The 22,739-nt window shown below is 41.4% G+C and overlaps 1 protein-coding gene across 3 annotated transcripts in view; it reads left to right on the top strand.

Annotated features, from left to right (window-relative positions):
* The window catches only part of Stk39 (serine/threonine kinase 39), a 273,394-nt gene that overhangs the window by 159,775 nt on the left and 90,880 nt on the right, over positions 1-22,739 (top strand). For all 3 annotated transcript variants that reach the window (XR_005877175.1, XM_021232850.2, XM_040745499.1), the window contains exons 11-14: positions 1,649-1,771; positions 1,859-1,888; positions 7,696-7,758; positions 10,304-10,371. Coding sequence is in view for 2 of the 3 variants with exons in the window: in XM_021232850.2 (XP_021088509.2) it covers positions 1,649-1,771; positions 1,859-1,888; positions 7,696-7,758; positions 10,304-10,371 (284 nt within the window). In the remaining variant the exon portion in view is untranslated. The remainder of the gene's footprint in view (positions 1-1,648; positions 1,772-1,858; positions 1,889-7,695; positions 7,759-10,303; positions 10,372-22,739) is intronic.

Raw genomic sequence — 22,739 nt, 5'->3', positions numbered from 1 at the left:
TAGATGCATGCGTGTATATGCATGTGTTTGTGTGCACGTATGTGTAGAAGCTAGAAAATAATCATGGGTGTCATTTCTTACATGATGCCCACCTTTTTTAAAGACAGGATCTCTTTCTGGCCTGGAACTACCCATGTAAGCTAGACTGGCTTGCCAGTGAGTGCTGGGGATTGAATTTAGGTCTTTGTGTTCACAGGGCAAGCACTCTGACTCATCCATCTCCCAGGCCCATAAAGCTTCTTTCTGATTGCAGTGACATAGGGAGACAATGAGAGTCTGAGACTTTCTTTCTTCCTATGATATTTTTTTTGTCCTGATGGGTGTTTGCTCTTGGGTCACTTTCTAGGCCTTCATCTCCTCTTTTATAAAAGAAGGGGCTGAACCCATGGTCTTTGAGGTCCTTTTTCACTTGAAGTTCCTCTGAATGAGCGAAGCGCCTGCTGTTGTGCTCACATCATGTTCATATGTAACACTGCTTTGCTAAATTACTATAGTCAGCAGGTCTTTCTCCATTGTCCTCTCCTTTTGAAATCTTTTCCTTACCAGCCATAGTACATTTGAAAAGCATGCCCTGTGGATTATATCATACACTGACACCCTGCACCCCCAAATACAATAAGGGAGGTGATAACCTAAACCGTGGCCAGGCTGAGGATGAAGGTGCTGTGTTCCGTTATCTCACAATTTCAGATGTGAGAAGTGTGTTAGTGGTAGTCTGATGCTGTTTCATTTTGCTCAGGTAGGTTGAACAGAATTCTGGGAATACAAGCATGATGTCAGTATCTGGAAAAGAGCAAGGAGGCAATGGAAGGGGATTTGCTCTGTGGATGTAGGCTTTAGATTGGTGTTACTCAGGCACAGTGTGGTTCATCAGGCACCCAGAATTCTCTGCCTTCTCTCAGTCAGCAGCGGAGTGGTGCTTGGATGCGTTTCCTTTGGCAGTTTTGAAACTTGGCTCATAACTTTGTGTGTGTGATAATAACTAATAAAATTTCTGAGTAAAGCCGGGTGGTGGTGGCGCACGCCTTTAATCCCAGCACTCGGGAGGCAGATGCAGGCAGATCTCTGTGAGTTCGAGGCCAGGCTGGACCGACAGCCTCCAAAACAATACAGAGAAACCCTGTCTCGTAAAAACCAAAAAAAAAAAAAAAAAAAGAAAAAAATTTTTCTAAGTAAAGTGAAAACTCCAGTCCATATTTAATGGTTCTTGTGTGTGGTATTCTTTTTTTTTTTAGTTTTTGGTTTTTTGAGACAGGGTTTCTCTGTATTGCTTTGGAGGCTGTCCTGGAAGTAGCTCTTGTAGACCAGGCTGGCCTCGAACTCACAGAGATCTGCCTGCCTCTGCCTCCCCCAGAGCTGGGATTAAAGGCGTGCGCCACCAACACCCAGCATGTATGGTATTCTTAAAAATGTTTTGTTCTGTATGTGATACTAAAGTGTTTCAAGAACAGTATTTCTGGAAGGATGTTGAGAGTAGGAGTCTGCAGGCTGTGTGGTCTTTTGGAGCATTAACTTCAAGTTATCCATGGATTGATAATCACTTAGGTTAGTTTCCCAAGTCTCCTGCATGTGCCGTATAACACAGGTAGCAGCACCAGTGAATACTGTGCTTATCCGACCAGTGAGGATGTGACTTGTTTTGACTCAGGTAAGGCGAGTTCCTGGGTCAAGTGGTCACCTCCATAAAACTGAAGATGGAGATTGGGAGTGGAGTGACGACGAGATGGACGAGAAGAGCGAGGAAGGGAAGGCAGCTGCCTCTCAAGAGAAGGTAAATGGCCTCGGCCACCACTGGACAGTCTGCACTGTGCTGCTGTAGTGTGCCATGTATGCTAATGGATGTATGCTTGTTTTGCAGTCACGAAGAGTAAAAGAAGAAAACCCAGAGGTGAGGAATGACGGTTATGTATGCATGTTTGGGGTGTATTTGCACATTTATCTATTTACTGCTTCATTCTCCATTGTGGCATCAGAGTCTGATCCATTTGGGAGACAGTTCCCAAAATCTCATGGAGTAGGAGAGAAAGGGAAGGCACATGGGTGTCATTGGTCCTGCTTCTGTTTGAGTCACTGAGGCAAATTAATCTACCCTCTTAGCCTCTGCTCTCCCCAGTGGGATGGGATGATGATGATGCTTCTGAGGTAGCCAAGAAGACTGAAGAGTCACATGCCAAGCACTCAGTGGAGTCCTTGGCCCTTACAGGGAGATAATTATTTCTAATTTGTAGTGTTCCACTATTAGAAAATAATGAAAGCATATAGGTAAAACTTGCCTTGTATTTTAATTCATGAAAAGAAAAGGTGACACTGAGTGGTGAAAACTCAAGGTTGAATGACTCTTGACCTTTAAATGTGCTGGGTGACTTAGGTAAGCGGGAAACACTCTTAATGACTTCTCTGAGAACTGGTCATCTTTTTACTAAGATCATATTTTACTTCCTTCCGCCATCTGATTAGTCATCCTAATACCTAGTGATGACTATAGCATGCTCATACTCATAGAGGAAATTTGAGAATATTTAAATAGTCCCCAGTGTTTCACAGACTTAGTAAATAATTAATATGTACCTTGATTAACCTCTTTAGGAAACAGGAAAACTTTGGCCTAGAATTGATACCCATCCAAACGGTTTTTATTTTAATTAGCAGACAATTCCTTTCAGTTAAGTGAAGTATATCTTACACCGGGTTTGAAGTGGCAGTTGCTAGCTGTGCTCTTAGCAAACCCGTAGCACAGCCACAGGCACTCCCTCCCCTGGCCTTTCTGACCACTCTGCTCACTTTATCTCATGGTGGAAGGTTCCTGCTGTGATTTCTCAGCCCACAATGTTGGCTCTCCTTCAGATCCTGCCTTCTCCCCTGCGTGTTCTGTGAACTGCTCTCTCTACTTCATACAACACATACATCACTCAAAGATGTTGTTCTCTGTTCTAGGAACAGTGGCGGAGCACCTAAAATGGGACGTATTGGGTAACATGTTGTAATGGGGTTTTAGGACAATCTTAGCCGGGTCTAATGAACGCTACCCTCTCTTGCCCACTTTCCCATTGTGACTAGAGAAAAGCACAAAGTTGAGGCATTTTTCATTTGCATGTAAGGCTATCTCTATTGTAATGAGATGTAGAACAGGTGAAGATGCTTCAAGCACCATCATGGGCTCAAAAATGTTGCAGTTCAGTCATCTTTGACTAGAAAACCAGGGCAGTATTTCATTTATGTGACTGTCCCCTTTGCATTCTGAATATACTGTACATGCTTATCGGTAAGATGAGTATGTGGGCCCTGGAGAAAAAACATAAATCAGGTATGAATAGGCTATTCTATTTATGCAGTCAGAATGGGGATAAAAGATCACAAAACGTTATGTAGCTGAAGAGAAGTTGAGCAAAAGCAGCTCTGGTACTACCGTGTTTGGACAGAGTGAGATGTGGCATTCTGAGTGCCTTGCTTGTGAGCGACTGCACGGCATCCTCGGCGGGTTAAGGTAGCACATGCAGATATTCCAGATCTGCTGGAAAAGACCAGGAAGGCCTGAGGAGGTGTTTGTCAGTGGGTTAATGAGGGAAGAGGTAGCTCTTGGGCTGCATATGGATGTTCTGCTTTGGAGAGAATTTCCAATATGGACGTTTAAGCTTTCAGAGTTAGCACTAGTTAGCATGAAACTCACAGCCCAGTACTTTGAAAAATTGGCCCAGTTTCTTAAAAATATGATATTCTGGGAAACTTACCCACTAGTAATTAATAATTTGAAGCAAATGGATAATCACCCTCTCTTACTTATCATCTTGTTCTGCTTGGAGACAGAAGTCCATGGGGATTAAAGTTCATTAACAACAATACTAATATTAGAACTAGAGTGAATTAATTGATCAATTACTGAACCCATACCTCACGCCTGCTTGGAACTGTGTTAGACACCATGGGATTTATGCACAGAGAGAAGAATCCAGCTTTCCAGGGAGTTTTTCATCTTTGGGGAAGAGTATTGAGAAAGCCTGGGCAAGGACTGGCTTTTTAGGGAGTGGTTACCCGCTCATAAGTCTTACCTAAAATTCCCAGTTATTATGCATTATTGCTTTTCTTTTGAAAACTGTTTTGTGAGTTCTTCTTGTCAGACTCTGAAGTGAGCACTTGTTACATGTTTTTGTTACTTTTGCATCTCTCTCTTAATTTTCTCTGTGAAAAATGAAGCTGGCTTTCTCTTTAAATCTATCTCCCTTTGGTTTTGTTTAACTGAGGAAGACATTCACCAAGGCCATTGTTTAAAACAGATCCTTTTAAAAGCCATACATCAGTTAGATGATAGGAAAAGACCTGCTGTCCTGGCTCCTCCAATCAGAGCAGACAAAACCTTGGAAAACATGAAGTGATTCTTAGCCCATAGGGTTGAGCTTGGTAGCTTACGGTTAGGTCTGGGCAACTCAGATTTTCAAAAGCTTCTCATGTAATTCTGCTTTGTGGCTAGAATCTAGACTGCCAAATAGAAAAACCTCAGAAGTCACTGAATCTGGATGTGCAGAATGGCATCCAAGAAGGTTCTGGGTCTACGTTCCTGAAGCGTCTGCTTTGATATCTGCCTGTCTGGAATTAGTAACTGAATAAGAGAAGGAGATATTTCCCAATCAGCTGAAAACGTGTCTTTGCCTTGGGCTAAGCAGACCCTACAGTAAGGATGTTGAAGGGTCTTGTTACCCGGTGTCTAGTCTAGGATAACTATGAAAGCCCCGCTTTGCTGGCTCTGTGATCTTACTCCCAACAGAACAGCTTTTCAGTGTGGACTTAGATCAGATTAATTTTTTACCATATTTAGTTAGAGATTAAACACAAGGTAAAGATTAGATGTATTTCTGTTGTTTGATGGCTTTTAAAACTGCCACTAGTCCTTAAAGCCGTTCTCATGAAAGTGTTTCTCAGATCCTTGGCAGCTCTTGGACATGCTTGTTTTATACCTCTGTGTAAAGGCAGAGAAAGGCCCTGTCTGTCACAGACTATGCAGCCTTGGTGTCCAGTAGCTGTGGTTTAGTGCAGGTGACTGCCCTCCAGAGTACTTGTGACAGGTTAGATGTGTGATCAGAAATCGCTGTGCTTCCAAACATTCACTTACTGTTTTATACTAAGTTTTCCTTTGTAGAAATGCTACAAAGATGGCAGATACCGCATGCATTTTTTCTCTGTGTCATTTTTTACATAATCTGGGTATGTTTATTAGAACTTACACATGCATTCTGCTATGTTATTATCAGCTATGCTTCAGAATTCCCTGGAATTTCACTAATTTGACAACTAATGTCCTCTTCCTGCTCTATGGGCATGTGATCTAGCCCAACACATTTCATTCTGCTATGGTGTATTTGAAATAGAAAAAGAACAGGTAAAGCCCAGCTCTATCAGAAGGTGGGAAGCAGACAATGTCTCTTTTTTTTCCTTTTGTTTTATAATTGTTTTTGTTTTGTTTTAACTCTGGGGTGCTTACTTCTCTTTTACCAGGTCTCTAGTCCCTGTCAGGGTCTATTTCCAGAAAGGTGTCCAGCATTCATTTCTTGTTTCCCTTCTTCCTTCCTGTCAAAATACATACCCACCCAAGTACTCACTCTTCTTGTAGCAAAATTATTTAGAAGGAGAGCAACCCGATATATTTTTGGTACATTTCTATATTGTGGAAGGGTAGCTGCTATTAAACCTGTCACATTTCTTGTAGGGTTTCAGGATAAGGTCTGTGTGACTGTGGTCTGATTTCACAGGGTGAGTTCCCGTGGTGACAGTAGGGCCTGAACTTGATTGATAATGCATATATTTTATATAGGGGACTACTCCCTCATGCTGAACATCCCTGCATATTTGGAGGAGTCCCATGTCATGGTGCTATGCTAGGGGGAATGACTTCTTCATGACATGCAGGGTTATATTGACATGGAAAAGTTGCAAGGTATGTGACCCCTCTCTCCAGTCCATCTGATTCACTTGCTTGCCATCCTAATGATGGTCCAGGGACAAGGGAACAGGGAAGGATGTGTCAGTTTGTGGATCAGCCCACATGATTCTTCATAGGGACATTTGGTAGAGGGCTTGGTTCTCTGCTGGTTAGTGGCCATAGATTATTACAACTTCCCCACTTCCTTCCTTCCTTCCTTCCTTCCTTCCTTCCTTCCTTCCTTCCTTCCTTCCTTCCTTCTTTCCTTTCTCTTCTTCCTCCTCCTTGCTTTTTTTTTTAAAGCAGGGTTTCTTTGTATAGCAGCTCTAGCTGTCCTAGAACTCAGTCTGTAGACCAGGCTGGCCTTGAATTCACAGAGATCTGCCTGATTCTGCTTCCAAAAAGCTGGGTAAAGGCATGTGCCACCACCTCTCAGCAGTTAATTGTTTTTCTTAGGGTCATTTTTCCATCAACATTGTTATAAAACTTTTTAAGCATATAGCATCATTAAAACACTTCATAGTGACATACCTATCACCGTGTTTTGGCTGTTACTACAGTTGCTTTTCCACACATGTGTTCTATTCATCCAGTGTGCCCACTTTAACTATTCCATGCATTTCAAAGTAAATCAGAGGCATTAATTAATGAACTTTGCCCTGGCATTTCAGTGTAACATGTAGTTTTCCCCGCCAGTCGTCTGGGCCCTGCCGAGCTGTCTGTACCCCCAGATAACACACAGGACACTATATTAATTATAAGCTGTTGGTCATTTGTTATTGTTTCTCATTGTCTAGCTCTAACTTAATTATTGACCCATAATCATCAGTATATATTTTTATAAGGACTTATCTTTTGGAGAATGCCAGACTTGCATTCTCTTCTCCGGGGATCACATGGTGAAGGCTCAGTTCACTGCATTTCCCAGAATTCCCCTAGACTCCTAGTCCCACCTATCTTGCTTCCCTATTGGCCAACAGTGCTTTATTGACGTATACGCAGGACTTCCCCATCACTTCAGTACAAATGAAGTCATTTTTAAATGTGCACAGAGAGCAAGAAGTTCATACTCTTACATTTTAGAACAATTTCACTGCCAAGATTTCTGATGATTTTAGTGTTGGTAACAAATTCCCACTCATTTGTTTTCATTGCTGTTTCTCCTGGAGTGTGGTGGGTGTTGTTGGTGTCTTTTACTGTCTCTCAAGTTTATGCTCCAGGGTAGAGTTCACAAATGTCGAGCTTGAGGCAGAAATACCCTAGGACCAGAATAGAAATCTTGAGTGAAAAGTTTCACTCTTTTTTTTTTTTTTGAAAAGTTTCACTCTTAACATTTCTTTTAGTAAAACGGTTTTGTGGTTGTTTTTCACTACACTTAATTTAAACGAAGTTTAAATTGTTTAAACGAAGTTGAGAAATTATTCACAGTAATGTTGTACAAGGCAGGTTTTGCTGAATCTTCATATGCTTTCATTAAAGTCCCCTTAATGTTAGATGAAATGATACTGCAAGATTAAGTTGCTCTTTTAAAGCATGCTCTTTCTCATAAACCCTGTGGGTCGCCCCAGATCTTATTAAAGACATAGATTCTCTCCCTCCTCCATGAGATTCTGAGTGGCAGAACAGGTGGGGCACTGGAGTGTAAAGGTGGCCAGCAGCGTACTTTGCCAGCTGTTGCTTAAGGTCTTTCAAGAAGTATCATCTCCGATTATGAAGATACAATGTCCCAATGACTGACATCTCCCTCTGGCTTCCTTTTGTCATAATGTCAGTTTTCTTAACAGATCTCGGTAAATGCTGGTGGTATCCCCGAGCAAATACAGTCCCTCTCCGTGCACGACTCTCAGGTGGGTTCTTCTGCCAAGTATTTCTGTTTGCGATGTTTGTAGACAGCTTCATAGAGAAACCCAAGAATGTATTTATTTTTTCTTCTCTCATATATTACATCCTGATAGCAGTTTTTCCTCCCTCCACCCCATCCAGTCCCTCCAGGCCAGCCTCCCTTCCTCAGATACACTCCTCCATTTCCCTTCAGAAAAGGCAGGTCTCCCAGGGTTATCAACTGAACATGGCAAGTTACAGAAACAAGTTGGAGTAAACCTAGGCACAAACCCTCATATCAAGACTGGATGAGAGACAGCAGAGATCAGACAGGTGGGAAATGGAGAGCTCTGAAAGAGATGACTGGAATTGGGGGAGCCTGGGGGTCAGTGTGGAAACCTAGTGCAGTGGAGATTCCTTGGAACCTATGAGGGTGACCCTAGTGAGGACTACTAGTAATGGCGGATACAGAGCCTGAACCCGCCGTCTTCTGTATCCAGGCAAGGCTTCCTGAGGTGGGCTTGGGGCATCAAGCCAGCCACAAAACCTTTTGCCTACAATTTGTTCTTCTTGCAAAATATGCTGGGGTAATAGTGGCCTAGAATTTATGGGAGTGACCAACCAACAAGTGGTCCAAATTCAGGCCCATGCCACAAGAGGGTACCCACCTCTGACACTATCTAGATAGCCCAGAGATCTGCTCCCCCCCAAAAAAGCCAATGAAGTGAGTCCTAATGATATTTCTGTATACTCATAGATCAGTGCCTAGCCCAGTAGTCCTTAGAGAGGCTTCATTCATCAACTGATGGGAGCAGATGCAGAGGCCCACAACCAAATATTAGGCAAAACTCAAGAGTTCCAGACAGATAGACACTTCAAGGTGGTGTTCCCAAATCCAGAGCTTAGAAACAACAACAGAATCCATCCTTTTAAGTTGAAATGACGAAAGCGAACCTCACTACTTTCAACTCCTTTTTGCACAATGTTCATCCCTAAATAATGGCCTTTTGAGAAGGAATAGATTACCCAGGTGCCTCTGAAAATCACTGGTACTGTGGGAAGGAAACAAAGGACTCTTAAGTCTGTTAGACTCTAGCTACCAGTACCGTGGTTAATTGATTCTTTCCTGCCTTGCTTCTGATTAGATTTCTATAACCTCTCTTGGTGATGCTTTTATCATTGAATTTTATGGGCCAATTCATCTCTACAACTTGTCTTATTAAAATAATAGTTCAGTGACTGTGCAGTGCATGTATAATGCATACTTCTAACCAGTGTACGATCAGAGGGTCTGTACTGTGATCGGGTTGGGCTATCCAGGGAAGGACTTAGACATAGAGCCCCGAATAGGCCCTTTTGTTTTGTTATCTAATGGTATTCTGATTATACATCTTTGCATTTTACCTGCTTCTGTGTTTTATGTAGCCTCCCTGAGATCTGCTTGTAGCCCTTGTCTTTATAGCTGCAGAAAGACATACAGAGGTTAAGTGGTTTGCACAAGGCCATGCAGCTGCTCAGAGGTAGAAGCAGGGTTCAGTTTCGATCTTGACAGTCTACCATCCAACTCAGTGAAAGACCCTGAGGTGAACCATAGGGGTTAGCCTCATTGTAAAAGACGAATTAGGAAGAAGTATGGGTCCAAAAGCTAAGGAAGTAAACAGGGAAAGGGGGCAGTATTGATTGACATTTTATAATTTGTGGTTCCCTTTTACATCTCTTATTTTCCCAGCAACCCTCTGAGACAGGTGGCTTACCTAGCTTGTAAATGGAGCAATGGGCTCTGAGAATCACTTGCCCATGGTTGCAAAGCAGGTTACCAGCAGAGCCAAGCTGTACTTGAAATCTTTACTTTTTCCTTTTTCAACAAAAGAGGTCTGATCAAGCCCAGGCATTTGTAGGAACAGTGTGTGTCACAGAGGCATCCATGATGGATGATCTGTGTCAAGATGATAGGTGAGAAGTACAGTGAGGATTAATCTGTGTTCACCTCTGATGCTTACATTTAATGTACCTAAGTCGTCCCAGCCCAGTATAGTCTGGGGATAGAACCCAACACCTTACCCATGGTAGGCAAGTTTCCTATCACTGAGCCACACCCCCAGCTCTTGCTTTTTTGACACAGGTTCTTGCTATGTAGCATAAGCTGTACTTGCAATTCTCCTGCTTTCATGGCCTGAATGCTGGAATTGCAAGTGTCACAACCATCCCTGACAAGGCTCCCTACCTTTGTGCATCTCCACTGTCCAGTGGATGTTGGTCCTTTGCTGTGGACCAACAGAGTGCCACTTCAGGTGGATGGCCATAATTTGGAGTGGCTGCAGCGATACCATTCACTCACAGAATTCACCCTGTGACTGAGGCTGTCTGTTTGGAGCATTGGCCCTCACAGTTGTGACATTAATTAAGCAGGTTTTTGACCCTCCACAAAAGGTGTTGTGCAACCAAAGAAGACCTGCTGGGATAAGCACTGCTTTTGAAGTTTCCAGAAAGGGCTATAGGAATCAAGAGATACTAGATTTTATTCATCCTTTTCCCAAGAAAGCTTACAACACTGTTGTTTTGTTTTCAAAGGGCCAACCCAATGCTAATGAAGACTACAGAGAAGGACCTTGTGCAGTCAACCTTGTTTTAAGATTAAGGTAAATAAATAGCTCTATTCCCTACGTTGCATCATTTGTTTCCCCTACAGTACAGTATTCTGACCTCCTCCTTTAACTTTTCATAATGTTAGGATAAGATGAAATTGTTAACTTATGTAATTTTCCCAAACAACAGTGTATGCCGTATTCCTGAAACTAATTACACTCCTTCCTTTCATTGCTTGCAAAATGATTAATAAGAGAAACACTGTTTGAGAGCAGCGGTAGCCGCTATATACCCTTCATTACATTTTCCCTTTGCCTTTTCTTTATCATTCTTTCTTTCTGTCTTTCTTTTTCTTTTTAACAATGTAAGATCACAGTAAGAGATTTTTAATGAGTTTCTTTCACACTCCAGCAGTCAGTTTCTGACAGAAATAAACCATGCTTGTACTACAAGTTGCCTGTTCAGAACATTTTTCAGTGGCAGGTTTGATCAGCCACTGTGGAGAAATGACAGATATATTTTGAAAGCACTTTCATTCTTATAGGAAATGGATACAAATATGGCACCTGACAGTCCGTAGCCTGGTGAATGTAAGCTGTTTCTATTTTAAGACTCTTTTTAAACTTAAAGGTCTGTCTTTGCAGATGTTCTTTGCTAAGGATGTAGTGTCTCAGGAGAAAGGAAAATTGGCTGAACTTAATTGCAGACATCCCACTTTCAGTTGTTAAAAGGGCAACCATGTGTGCTCCTGAAAGTTACACACTTAAAGCATGTGTGGTTAATGGACATGGTCACAGTTGTGGCTAGGAAAATGGGTGTAGAGTCAAGGTCAATGTTGGTTTCCAACTCAAGAGTTAGTGTAGTCTGTTGGAAAAGCTGCTGTGATCACCATTCCTTCTTAGTGTGTTTTCACATGCCTTCTAGGGGACTCCACAGGAGTATTTGGTGACATTTAGAGTAGACTTTCTAGTCAAGGAGTGAAACTATTACAACACAATAGCTTTGAGGATTATGCACAATTAGTGTCTTTAGCAATTGTCAAAGAATGAAGTAGGCCATCCATGTTTTTGCCTTTGGAACCAGAGTAGATATTTAAATATTCAAATTCCATCTACTTTATATAAAAGAAAAACTGTTTTCTGAAAGAAAGAACCTACATCAAATGAAAAGAAAGGAGGAAAGGGATGTTGATATATATATATTATTGAGGGTATTGTACTAAATGGTTTTATGTCACCTTGACACAAACTAAAGTCATCTGAGAGGAGGAAACATCACTGAAGAAAATGCCTGCATAAGATTGGGCTGTAGGCATGCATGTAGGCCATTTTCTTAGTGTTTGGGCATAACAGCCCATTGTGCCACACCTGAGCTGGTAGTCCTGGGTTCTATAAGAAAGCAGGCTGAGCAAGCCATTAAGCAACATTACACCATGGCCTCTGGATCCGACTCTGCTTGAGTTCATGTCCTGATGATCTTCATTAGTGAACAGTGATTTGGAAGCATAAGCTAAATAAACCCTTTCCTTTGCTAGTTGCTGTGGTCATGATGAATCCTCACTAAGACAAGTGGATTCGTTTTCTATTGCTGTGAAAAAGTTAATGTAAACAGTGACTTGAAACAATGACCACTTACTGTTTCATCAACATGCAGGGCCAGCTTTGCTGGGCTCTCCCCATTGTCTTACAAGACTGAACCCAAAGCACTCTCTCCACTGGGGCAAGGCCTTCTTCATACCAGAACGAGAAGGTTATGAAGTAGGCTACATAGGTCAGGAAAGAGAACTATTAGGAACCTTCCAGAACTCTGCAATCCCTAGAAGATCTCCCCAAATAAGGTCACATTAGAATGTAGATATCCTAGTTGAGAAGTTCAGAATCAAGCCTGGAGACGGAGTGAGTGGTACTGGCAAGTGTTCTTTTCAGGAAGCGTCGATAAACAGTTATAAAAGTGCCAGGAAACCAGTGTGGGCAGAGTCATGGCAGGGTATAAGGTCAGAGTTAGTGTGGGCACCAAGGTATGTAGCCTGTGTAGCTTCTGGAGAAGATTTTTGCCTGTACTGCAACCTCTGAGCAGAAGCATGATGTGAATCGAGCTGAACTTTAAAACAAGCACTGCAGCTGCTTTATGAAGAATATATTTAGCATTTTTTACGGTAATATGCTATGTAGATTTTATTTTCTAGCCTTGTCTATTTGCTGTTGTGTGTGATTCTTCTATATGTATGAGTATTGTGGTAGTTTGGATGAAAATTGCCCCCAGAGGTTTATAGTACTGAGTAACCTATTGGGAAGTGTAGCCTTGTTGGAGTAGGTGTGACCTTGAAGGAAGTGTGACCTTGAAGTAAGTATGTCACTGGGCATGGGCTTTGAGGTTTCAGGTGCTCAAGCCATACCCAGTGTTTCCGTCTCTTCCTGCTGCCTGCTGATCCAGATATAGAACTCTCAGCTATCCTTCCAACTTCATGGTGCCTGTCTGCTACCATGCTTCCCATTATGATGATAATGGACTATACCTCTAAAATGTAAGCCAGCCCCGGTTAAGTGCTTTCATTTATAGGAGTTGCTGTGGTCATGGTATCTTTTCACAGCAGTAGAAACTTTAAAGCAGGTATGTATCTGCTTAATCTTGGAAAGTTTTCTTCTGTGATCTTGTTTTGCCATTGACCTGGGAGTCTTCACATTCATCTGAACCTACAATTAGAAGATTTGTTTTTTTCCTGGTGTCCTGTAGTTCTTGCATGTGATTAAAATAGAAAAAGTTAACATTTCAAAGGATTTGTAGGAGCTTGATATGGTGGTTTCCACCTATATTCCTAGCAGTAATGTGATTGAAGAAGGAGCATCACCACAAGTTTGAGGCTAGCCTAAGATATAAGGCCTAGGATATAATTTTGTCTCAAAAGTCAATACCCAAAATTTCACAGTGATTCTAAGAGTGACGTTTTGAATAAGTAAACATTGCCATTGAGTGCTTGCACATGAAAGATGGCCTTTGTCACCTCTTCTCACATCAGTTTCTCCCAGAGACCCAGCCTCTTACAAGTTCTTTGAGAATCAAAACCTGCCATTCAGTATTGGTCCCTGCCATGCAGTTTCTTCACATCTGCTCTCCATTTGAACCTTTCTCTAGAACCTCGGCATTAACTTTTGGTCAAGATTACTATATCCTGAACCATCTTGGGTGATAGGAAGGTGGGCGGCTGTTCTTAAATGTTTATCAGATGAAAAAAAAATCATGCTAGCTTCATTCAGTTGCATAGCCATGTCTCATAGCTTCCAATATGTGTGTATGCACATCTACATATACACATATTGTGGAGGTTTGAATAGGAGCACCCCCCCATAGACTCACATGTCTGAATGCTTGGCCCGTAGGGAGAGGCAATAGTAGGATGTGTGACCTTGTTGGAGGAAGTGTGTCACTGTAGTGACAAGCTTTGAGGTCTCATATTCAAGATGAACTCAGTGTGGTACAGAGTGTCCTTCTGCTCTTTGTGGATCAAGATGTAGAACTCTCAGCTACCTCTCCAGCACCGTGGCTGCCTGCACACCGACTATGCTTTCCACCATGATTATAATAGACTAAACCTCTGAAACTGTAAGCCAGCCCCAATTAAATGTTTTCCTTTGTAAGTGTTGCCATGGTGTCTCTTCACAGCAATAGAAACCCTAAGACACACATATACTTCCATACATATGCGTATGTGCATTTACTCTGAATCATTGACCTACATGGTATGTTGGAATCAGCAATTTTGCTTGCTATCCTTGTCACCTGAGGCTGTGTGGCACGGCTTGTTCAAGTCAACCTTTCATCAATCCTTAACTGGTATAATGTGAGTGACTGATTGCTCTACCTTTTATAAGGTCACTCTGACTTTTTTTGGTAAAAAAATTTATAGACTTGTTAGGAACATGCCTTCCTTCCTCATTTGTACACCTTTGTACCCATCAGCCTCCTCTCCTTCCTCTGAAAAAAAAAATCCACGTTGTACACCTGTGTACCTGTCAGCCTCCTCTAGCTTCTCCTGAAAAGGTCATCTCCATTCTGAGGGTAGGAAATTGGGAAATCTTTTACTTTCAAAATGATGAATTCTATAAGAAAAGACAAGTGCATTGTGGGTCTTGGTAGTGTATGTCTCTTTTATTCATTCACTTGTGTTCATAGACAAAAGACCATAGAGACAAAAGTATAATTTTCCCTTGAAAAGTATTAATTAGCTTTTAAAACTGATGGACTATACTTAAGATTGAGACAATAGATTTAAACCTTTGGTCTCTGTGTCAAATGTTGGACCTGGGTAAAATGTAGATTTTTTTCCCTGTATGTACATTACCAATATTTTTTTCTTCCATACCCTATATAGTTATGCTGTATGTAACATAAGATAAAATGTATCCTAGAGTAAGTCACAGGGCCAGAAAGTATTCCTGGATGTATTTCAAGAGGATGCTCTCAATTATGTTACCTTGTGTTTCACATGCTGTTAGGACATGGTTATAACATTTTTTTTTGGATTGAGTCAAGTAAAAAAATGTACAAATATTTTGCCATTACTGTATTTTTAATTAAATAAAAATATGGGCTTGAAGAGGTGGCTCTGTGACTAAAAGTACTTACTGATCTTCAAAAGTTTGTCTCCCAGCATACACATTGGTCAGCTCCAAGCCACTTGGAAATCCAGCTCCAGGTGATCTGATGGCCTATCCTTATCTCCATAGGCACACCCCCACCCCTACACAAACAAAATTGTATAAAGCTTTTCACAAGTAGTCATCGGGGCTAGAGACACAGTTCAGCAGTTAAGAGCATCAATCAGGTGCTTTTCTAGATGGCTGCTCAGAACTCTCTTTAACTCCAGTCCTAGGGCATCTGATGCCCTCTGCACAGCCGTATGTGCAGGCAAAACACCTATACACATAAAATAAAAATAAAGGAGACAATTAAATGTGATTGCATATTTGACACAAAACAGAATCAAGTCATTGATTTGGAAAAATGGTTAAGTTTATCTGCTGTGTTAATATGTTCATTCCTTTGTGCCCACTGCTGTGCATACATTCTCAGCTCAGCTGTGTAGATTGCATTTTAAGTTTTGCAGAAGTCAACTACAGCAATTGGTGTGTGTAGATTCTCTAACATGATATGACCTTAATTTGATCACAGTGGTTTCAGCTTATTCTAAAGTAGCAGTGTCATCCAATCCTGATTGGCCAGCCAAGGCCCCAGCTGAATGTACTAACTTCCTGTTTGTGGGGGGAAGGCAGTCTCTGGAATGTGAATACTAACTTACCAGAAACTCTAAAGTATGACAAATCATTACCTTTTTGACTTACTGTTTTAATCTTCCCACCAAACGACACACTGTAGGGAATACACTTAGAAAATTATGATTTTTGTAACAAATGCTAATTTGTTAGAAAGTGTTGGTCACTGTGTTAGCATGAGTACACCAGAATTCTATTCTCATGGTGTCATTGTTCGGGAGTAATTAGTTAGTTTTCCAGCTGGTGAAATAGGGTTAATTGCATAATTCTCCAGTCAAATGGCCAGGAGCCTTAATTAATTCCCCCTCCCCCCAGAGGTTAAATACTATGGGCATTGAGCTTGGTTATGCAAAGCATTTTACTGCATGCCCTCTGCTTCCCAATTCAACAAACCTCTTATTTACTGCCTTCTTTGTGCAAGGCTTTGTTGGAGAGACAAAGATGAATAAGACAAGGTTTCTCCTCTCCAAGAGGTCTCCTCATAGGCAGAGAGATCAGATTCTGCACAAATTACTCTAATGCAAGGTAGAAAGTGATAAATGCAACAGAAGACAGATAAAAAGGAGAGTGATGAGTAGTTAGGAGTAGGCGAGAGCCTTTTTGTCTGGATGTTATCTTTGGTTTGCTTGTTCCCATAGTAACCGGTGTGTATGCTTTTCAGTAGCTCCATTCTGAGCAGAGTAATAGTTAGGAGGCATCTAGGGGCAGTGTCAGGCTGCTGGCCTCCCTAAGTGACTTGCAGTCTTTCATTATTTCTGACAAGACTACTTTTGCTTTTCAATAAAGTGATAATGTATTATTTTGTAGGTGACAAATTATTAGAAATGCAGTTCTCTAGTATGAAATATATTTGCCATTTTACTTAACTTTGGATATTCTTCGTTCAGATATTTTCTTTTCTTTGAGAATCAGAGAAATTGTTGTATGTTTGCTTATCATTAGTGGCATCCTACAAAATGACCAAGTATCCACTGTGTGCCAGATGTTATGAGAAGCTTGCTATATGCTTTGTCTTGCTTAATCATCACTAGTCATCATACTGTAAAAATGTCACTACTGGTACTGACTCTCACAGATAAGAGTGCAAGTCTCAAAGTCCTGTAGTAATTTTCCAGCACTGTAAAAGCCTTTAAGCCAGTGGTTCTCAACATTCCTAGTGCTGAGACCCTTTAATATAGTTGTGGTGACCCCCCCCAACCATAAGATTATTTCACTGCTGTGATTTCCCTCTGTTATGAATCATGATGTAAATATCTGACATGCAGAATATGTGACCGCGTGTGTTGTCTAAGATGCAACTCCTGTTGGGGTCAAGACCCACAGGTCGAGAAGGGATGCTTAAGCAGAAATGATCCTCACTCTCTTGAACACATCAGTCATTGTTCTTGTCCACTTGGCCCTTTGGCCCCGCCTTATTCCGTTCTGTCTTGCATGCGATGGTTTAGAAATGAATATACAGTAGGCCTGCTAAACCTTCAGTCTCCTCCTCAACACTCTCTGTGAATATTCGTCTAACCATGTTTCCTGATAAACTCATCATTAATGTTGTGACAGTAATACCTGAAAATATTTTCCTTGGGCATGTTAAAGGTGATGATTGAAATGTCAGTGAGTGTTTGTGGTGTTCGGTAGTTTCAAAAGCATGCCCCATCACTCTCCTGATTTAATTTTTCCTCTTGATCTACACTTGCTACCAAAAGATGATCTAAGCTTTTAGGTGCATAGTCCTGAAGCTACTATGCTTAGACTGCCAGGCATCTGGGATTTATTCTCATCCAGTGTCTTGGTGATGTGATACGGAGTTATGTAAATATATATGATGCAAGGTAGTATAAGGTGTCATGTTTTGCATATACAAATTTCACCTGCTGGTAAACACGATAAATGAAGAACAGTTTAATATTCAGAAAGATTTGGTGAGGTAAAGAGAGTGAAATAGAAGATTAAAATTGATTGTGAGATGTCAGTTTAAAAGTACGTATGTATGTATGTGAGCTAGAAGACTTTGAGTCCAAATATTATTACTAATTAACAAAGTGTAGAATTTTTTAGAAGTTACTGTTGTTTTCAAGCCATATATGGTCAGCTTAGACAGTGAGACAGTTAAAGTGAATGACAGCAGAAGGAGTAAGTAGGAACCAGTGTGGTTCAGGGGTGAAACCCATGCATAGCGTGCGTGCGGCACGCCTGTAGTTTATTCCATAATGCCATACAAAGAAGAAAATAAAATCACTCGTACTGTACCATCTAGTGATACAAAGAAATATTGTTCTAAATCATGTTTAATCGGGGTTTACATTTAAAAATACTATTACATAAGCATTTACTTTCTATAAAGCAACATATGTTGGATAATCTGTTTTGTACACATCTCAGATCCATTTTATATTGATGATTTTACATCTGTTCACTCATTTTTAATGACTGGTTTTGTTTTAATTGAATGTGTCCAGACTTATATTACTTAAAAATATATGCTGTGGAACTGTAGTACATTTGCTTGCCATCCATGAGACCCTGGGCTCAATTCCTGACACAGGGGTAGTGAGAAATATTTGTTATTTGAAATTTTCAGTTTTTGGTATTGCAGCATATAAAAGCATGCTGGGTATGTGCTGGAGAGAGAACTTAGTCCATACAGTGAATGCATGCTGTATTATCACGAGAACCTCCATTTTTCACCCAGCACCTACCCACATAAATTCCTTAATGTGTCATCTAAGCCCTGGGGAAACAAAGACAGTGAGATCCCTGGCGCTCACTAGCCAGTCATCCTAGTGCAATTGGGAAGCCCCAGGGACCTGTAAGAGAACCTGCCTCAAGCAAGACCAAAGAAAAACTCCCGAGGAACATGTTAAGTCGACAATTGTCCGCCACATGTATGCACATACAAGTGGATGTATATCTGCACATCACACACGTGTGAACACACACACACACATAGCACACATGCACACACTGCATATACATTATGTATTTCATTTTGCTTGTATTGTGCAAGAGTGACGCTTGAGGAAAGACCAGTCCCATTTGCACTGAAGTTTTCCCTCCGTGAAATGTTCTTCCGTTGTGAGGAGTTTGTAGATGGAGAACAGAGTAAGAGAGTAACGCAGAGCACATGGGGTTCTTGAAGAGCTTGTTATGGCTCGGCGACTTCTGAGGGTGCCAGCATCCCCACAGCAGCAGACATCATGTCGTGGCTGAGTCCTGCAGCAGGGTCTAACTAAAGGGCCTATACTGCCAAACCACAGGAATGGATGCTCCTACTCAAGACCCGCTCACCAGAAGCTGCACACCGACTGGGGTTCATCCTGAAGCTGTGTTTGTGGACTCATCTTTTAATTGATTCTTCCTGAGTTTCACATCATGCATCCTGAGCCCGCCCACCTCCCCATCCCTCAGACCAAGCACTCTGGGAGGTAGGAGCTGACATGCAGGACTTGATAGCTGGAAGAGTAGGAACTGAACTGAGTATCTCTAATGCAGTCCTTAAGCGGCTAAAAAGCAGAAGCTGTCATGTACCTTGCTAGCTTCCTGGGTCTTCTCAAGGACCCTCTCCTCTGACCTCAGAAAACTGGGATGCACTGTGCCACGTTGCACGGGCAATCGGTGCCGGGAAGCAAGCACATTTAAAAGTGGAGCAGGGGCTGCCCTGCCTTGCTGTGCTTCCATTGTCCGTTCCACCACCATGGCTGGCAGGTGTCACCCATGCTCGACTGCTGGGTCACAATCCCGAGACGCACACATCTTCTGCGAACTCTTGCTTCTTTCTTAGGAGCCTTTTGATGTCCTTGCATGCAAAAGTAGTAGATGCCTTCAGAAGTTTTGGTGACATTTAAGTCAGTGTTAATCACTTGCCACTTGACTGACAACGGCCAGAAGATTGTAACAAATGCCTTCATATTTCATTTTTTTCCTTTCTGCTGCTCGTGCAGAGTCTCCCTTCCCTCTCCTGTTTTATATTCTACCTGCTGCTAAGGTAACCTTGTGCTCTTTCAACAGTCTAAAAGTTCTCCCCACTTTTACCAGGGTTGGTTGACTCTTAGGAGTTGCTCTCTTGATCAGAGCTGAATCAATTATAGAGACTGTTTGAAAAGTCATTTCTGTCCTCCGTTATCACATCCCTGGAGATAATGAGGTCTTGGAATTGTAGCAAGGGTATTTCATTTGGGAGTTTCCTGTGTATTAACTTTTCTTTCCCATTGGAGGCAGACTTCTTGAAATATAATTTCTACTCAATTTTGCAATCCTTGATGCACTAGAAAACTTTGTCCTTCTTGGAGAAATTCATGTAGTTCATTAGTTGTGTTGTGGGAAATCTCTGCTGATCAGTGAACTTCTTGGGTGGTCTTGGTGTTTGCCTGCCATCTTTGCCATAACAAATTACTGAAAGCCTAGTGGCCTAAAACAGCACAGGTGGTTTATCACAGATGTGTAGGTCAGAAGTTCGCTGTGCCCAGGGAGGCCTGTGGGGATATTTGCTTTCCTGGTGGTTCCCAACTTCTAGGTGCTCCTGGTGTTCCCCAGTCCTGAGTCAGCAGCAGAATGCCTGGCTGCATCTGTTGTTACATCCCCTTCTGACCGCACTGAGGAAAGCTGTGTTGGTAAGGACCCTTGTGGTTCAAATGATCTCTCCAGGGTAACTTCCCTCTGAAATTGTCTGGTCACATTCACACAAAATCCCATCTGCTCTAGTGGTAGTACATAGGGGTTTTGAGCTTCAGTCCTGGACATATTTAGGTGTCTGTAACTCTTGAGGGTAGGGAAATACTTTGTCTCTCGTAAGTTAAAGGTATATAACTTTTTTCTGGTATTTGTTACCTTTTCTTCCTTATCTGCCCCACTTCTCTGGCTGTTTCTGAGGCTGATGTCCAACATCCCTAACTTCGACTCACCTGAAGATAGGCAGTGCAATGTCTTGACTTTGGGTCATTATTATGAACCATTTGTGGGGTACCCAGCTTGTACAGCATGCCTAACATTGCAAAGAAGATGGACATGTGTATGATTTTGAACATTGTGTGTCTGTGTGATGTACTAGAAACAACTGTGTGGAAGTTTGTCATCACCTGTCTTGCCTTCTTTAAGGGTAATAAGATATAAGGCAGTTTGTGGAAGTGTGGTTTCCCTCAGTGTCTCCAAGGCACAGGTTAAAATTGATGTAGTCCTCTACTTTAGACTCTAATATGCATGCTGGTGTATCCGTAGCATGCATTAAATCTTAAATTCGTACCGTCACCCTCTTCATGACTGATTATTTCTCTGGGAAGGTTATGGACATAGACACAGGGTGGGAAATAGGGTACAATCAAGGAATCCCAAGTTTTCAGTCGTGGATGAAATGATCACTCTTAGGGCTAGAATCACCTGCTAACTACATGTAAGACAGTGTTCCAAATGCCTGCATTCTTTACTGTCCTTCTAATGGTGTAGACTAAATCTCAAAGCTGTTCTCACTTACAAATGGAAAAACAAATGAAGAAAAACCTCAAAACACCAAAGCTTGTGAGTTAATGTATTTGACTGGAGCCACACTCCAATTTTGTATGTGAGTAGGAAATCCAGTTTGTGTTATGTGATCCTGGAGAATCCTCTTCTGAGGTTAGTTTAGCATAGCTCAGAATGAGAGAGAAAGCCCCACATACATTGGCACTGATGATTAAAACTTTGTTTTTTTTTTTAACTTTATGCTGTGGTGTTTTCATTTACTCTGTAGTAGGTGGAAAATAATATATTTTGGAAGAGATCTGCTAAAATAGTTGCCAGGCTTTTGGTTAACTTACAAACTCAAATCTTTCTTTCTCACTGCCTTCATTCCTGCCACTGAAACATGGCGAGTGCCTTCCAGTTGTTACTGGGAGGAAACTGGAAAGGAATTGCTTGATGTAAAGAAGGGTTCTTTCTCAGCTCACTGCCTCACAGGCCCCAAGTCTTCTCTTGAACTCTGTTTTTCTCTGAGCTTCAACAGACACTTCAAAGAATGTGTGGGCTAAGGCCCAGTAGTTAAAAATGTAAGACGAAGTCTCGATTTTAAATATCTACGCCCCAAATACAAAGGCACCTACATTCGTGAAAGAAACATTACTAAAGCTCAAAATGCACATAAAATCTCACACACTAATAGTAGGAGACTTCAACACTCCGCTCTCACCGCTAGATAGGACCTCCAGACAGAAACTTAACAAAGAAACAAAAGAATTAATAGAAGTTATGACCCAACTGGGTTTAACAGACATCTATAGAACATTCCACCCAAATACAAAGGGATATACCTTCTTCTCGGCACCACATGGAACCTTCTCTAAAATTGACCACATAATAGGAAACATAGCAAATCTCCACAGATACAAAAAAATTGGAATAACCCCCTGCATCTTATCAGACCACCATGCATTAACATTAGAATTCAACAATAACACAAATCGCAGAAACCCTACAAACTCATGGAGATTGAACAATGCACAATTGCACCATCCCTGGGTAAAGGAACAAATAAAAAAGAAATTAAAGACTTCCTCGATTTCAATGAGAATGAAGACACAACATACACAAACTTATGGGACACTTTGAAAGCAGTGCTGAGAGGAAAGTTTATAGCACTAAGTGCCCACATGAAAAAACTGGAGAACAGTCATACTAGAGAATTAATAGCACAGCTGAATGTTCTAGAACAAAAAGAAGCAAACTCCCCCAGGAGGAGCAGACGCCAGGAAATAATCAAATTGAGGGCTGAAATCAATCAAGTAGAAACCAGGAAAACATTGAGAAGAATCAATGAAACAAAGAGTTGGTTCTTTGAGAAAATCAACAAAATAGACAAACCTGTGTCCAAACTAACCAAAAGACAGAGAGAGAACATGCTAATTAACAAAATCAGGGATGAGAAAGGGGACATAACAACGGACTCTGAGGAAATCAAGAGAATCATCAGGGCATACTTTGAAAATCTGTACTCCACAAAATTTGAAAATTTAAAGGAAATGGACAATTTCCTGGATAGATATCACTTGCCAAAACTAAATCAAGAACAGATAAATAATCTAAACAGACCTATAACCCCTAATGAAATAGAAGCAGTCATCAAAAGTCTCCCAAACAAAAAAAGCCCAGGCCCAGATGGCTTCAGTGCAGAATTCTACCAGAAATTCAAA

The sequence above is a fragment of the Mesocricetus auratus genome, unplaced genomic scaffold (assembly GCF_017639785.1).
Source record: "Mesocricetus auratus isolate SY011 unplaced genomic scaffold, BCM_Maur_2.0 Super-Scaffold_100004, whole genome shotgun sequence".
NCBI classification, from domain to species: domain Eukaryota; kingdom Metazoa; phylum Chordata; class Mammalia; order Rodentia; family Cricetidae; genus Mesocricetus; species Mesocricetus auratus.
The sequence above is the reverse complement of the archived record's forward strand: the minus strand, read 5'-3'. Positions and strand labels throughout refer to the sequence as shown.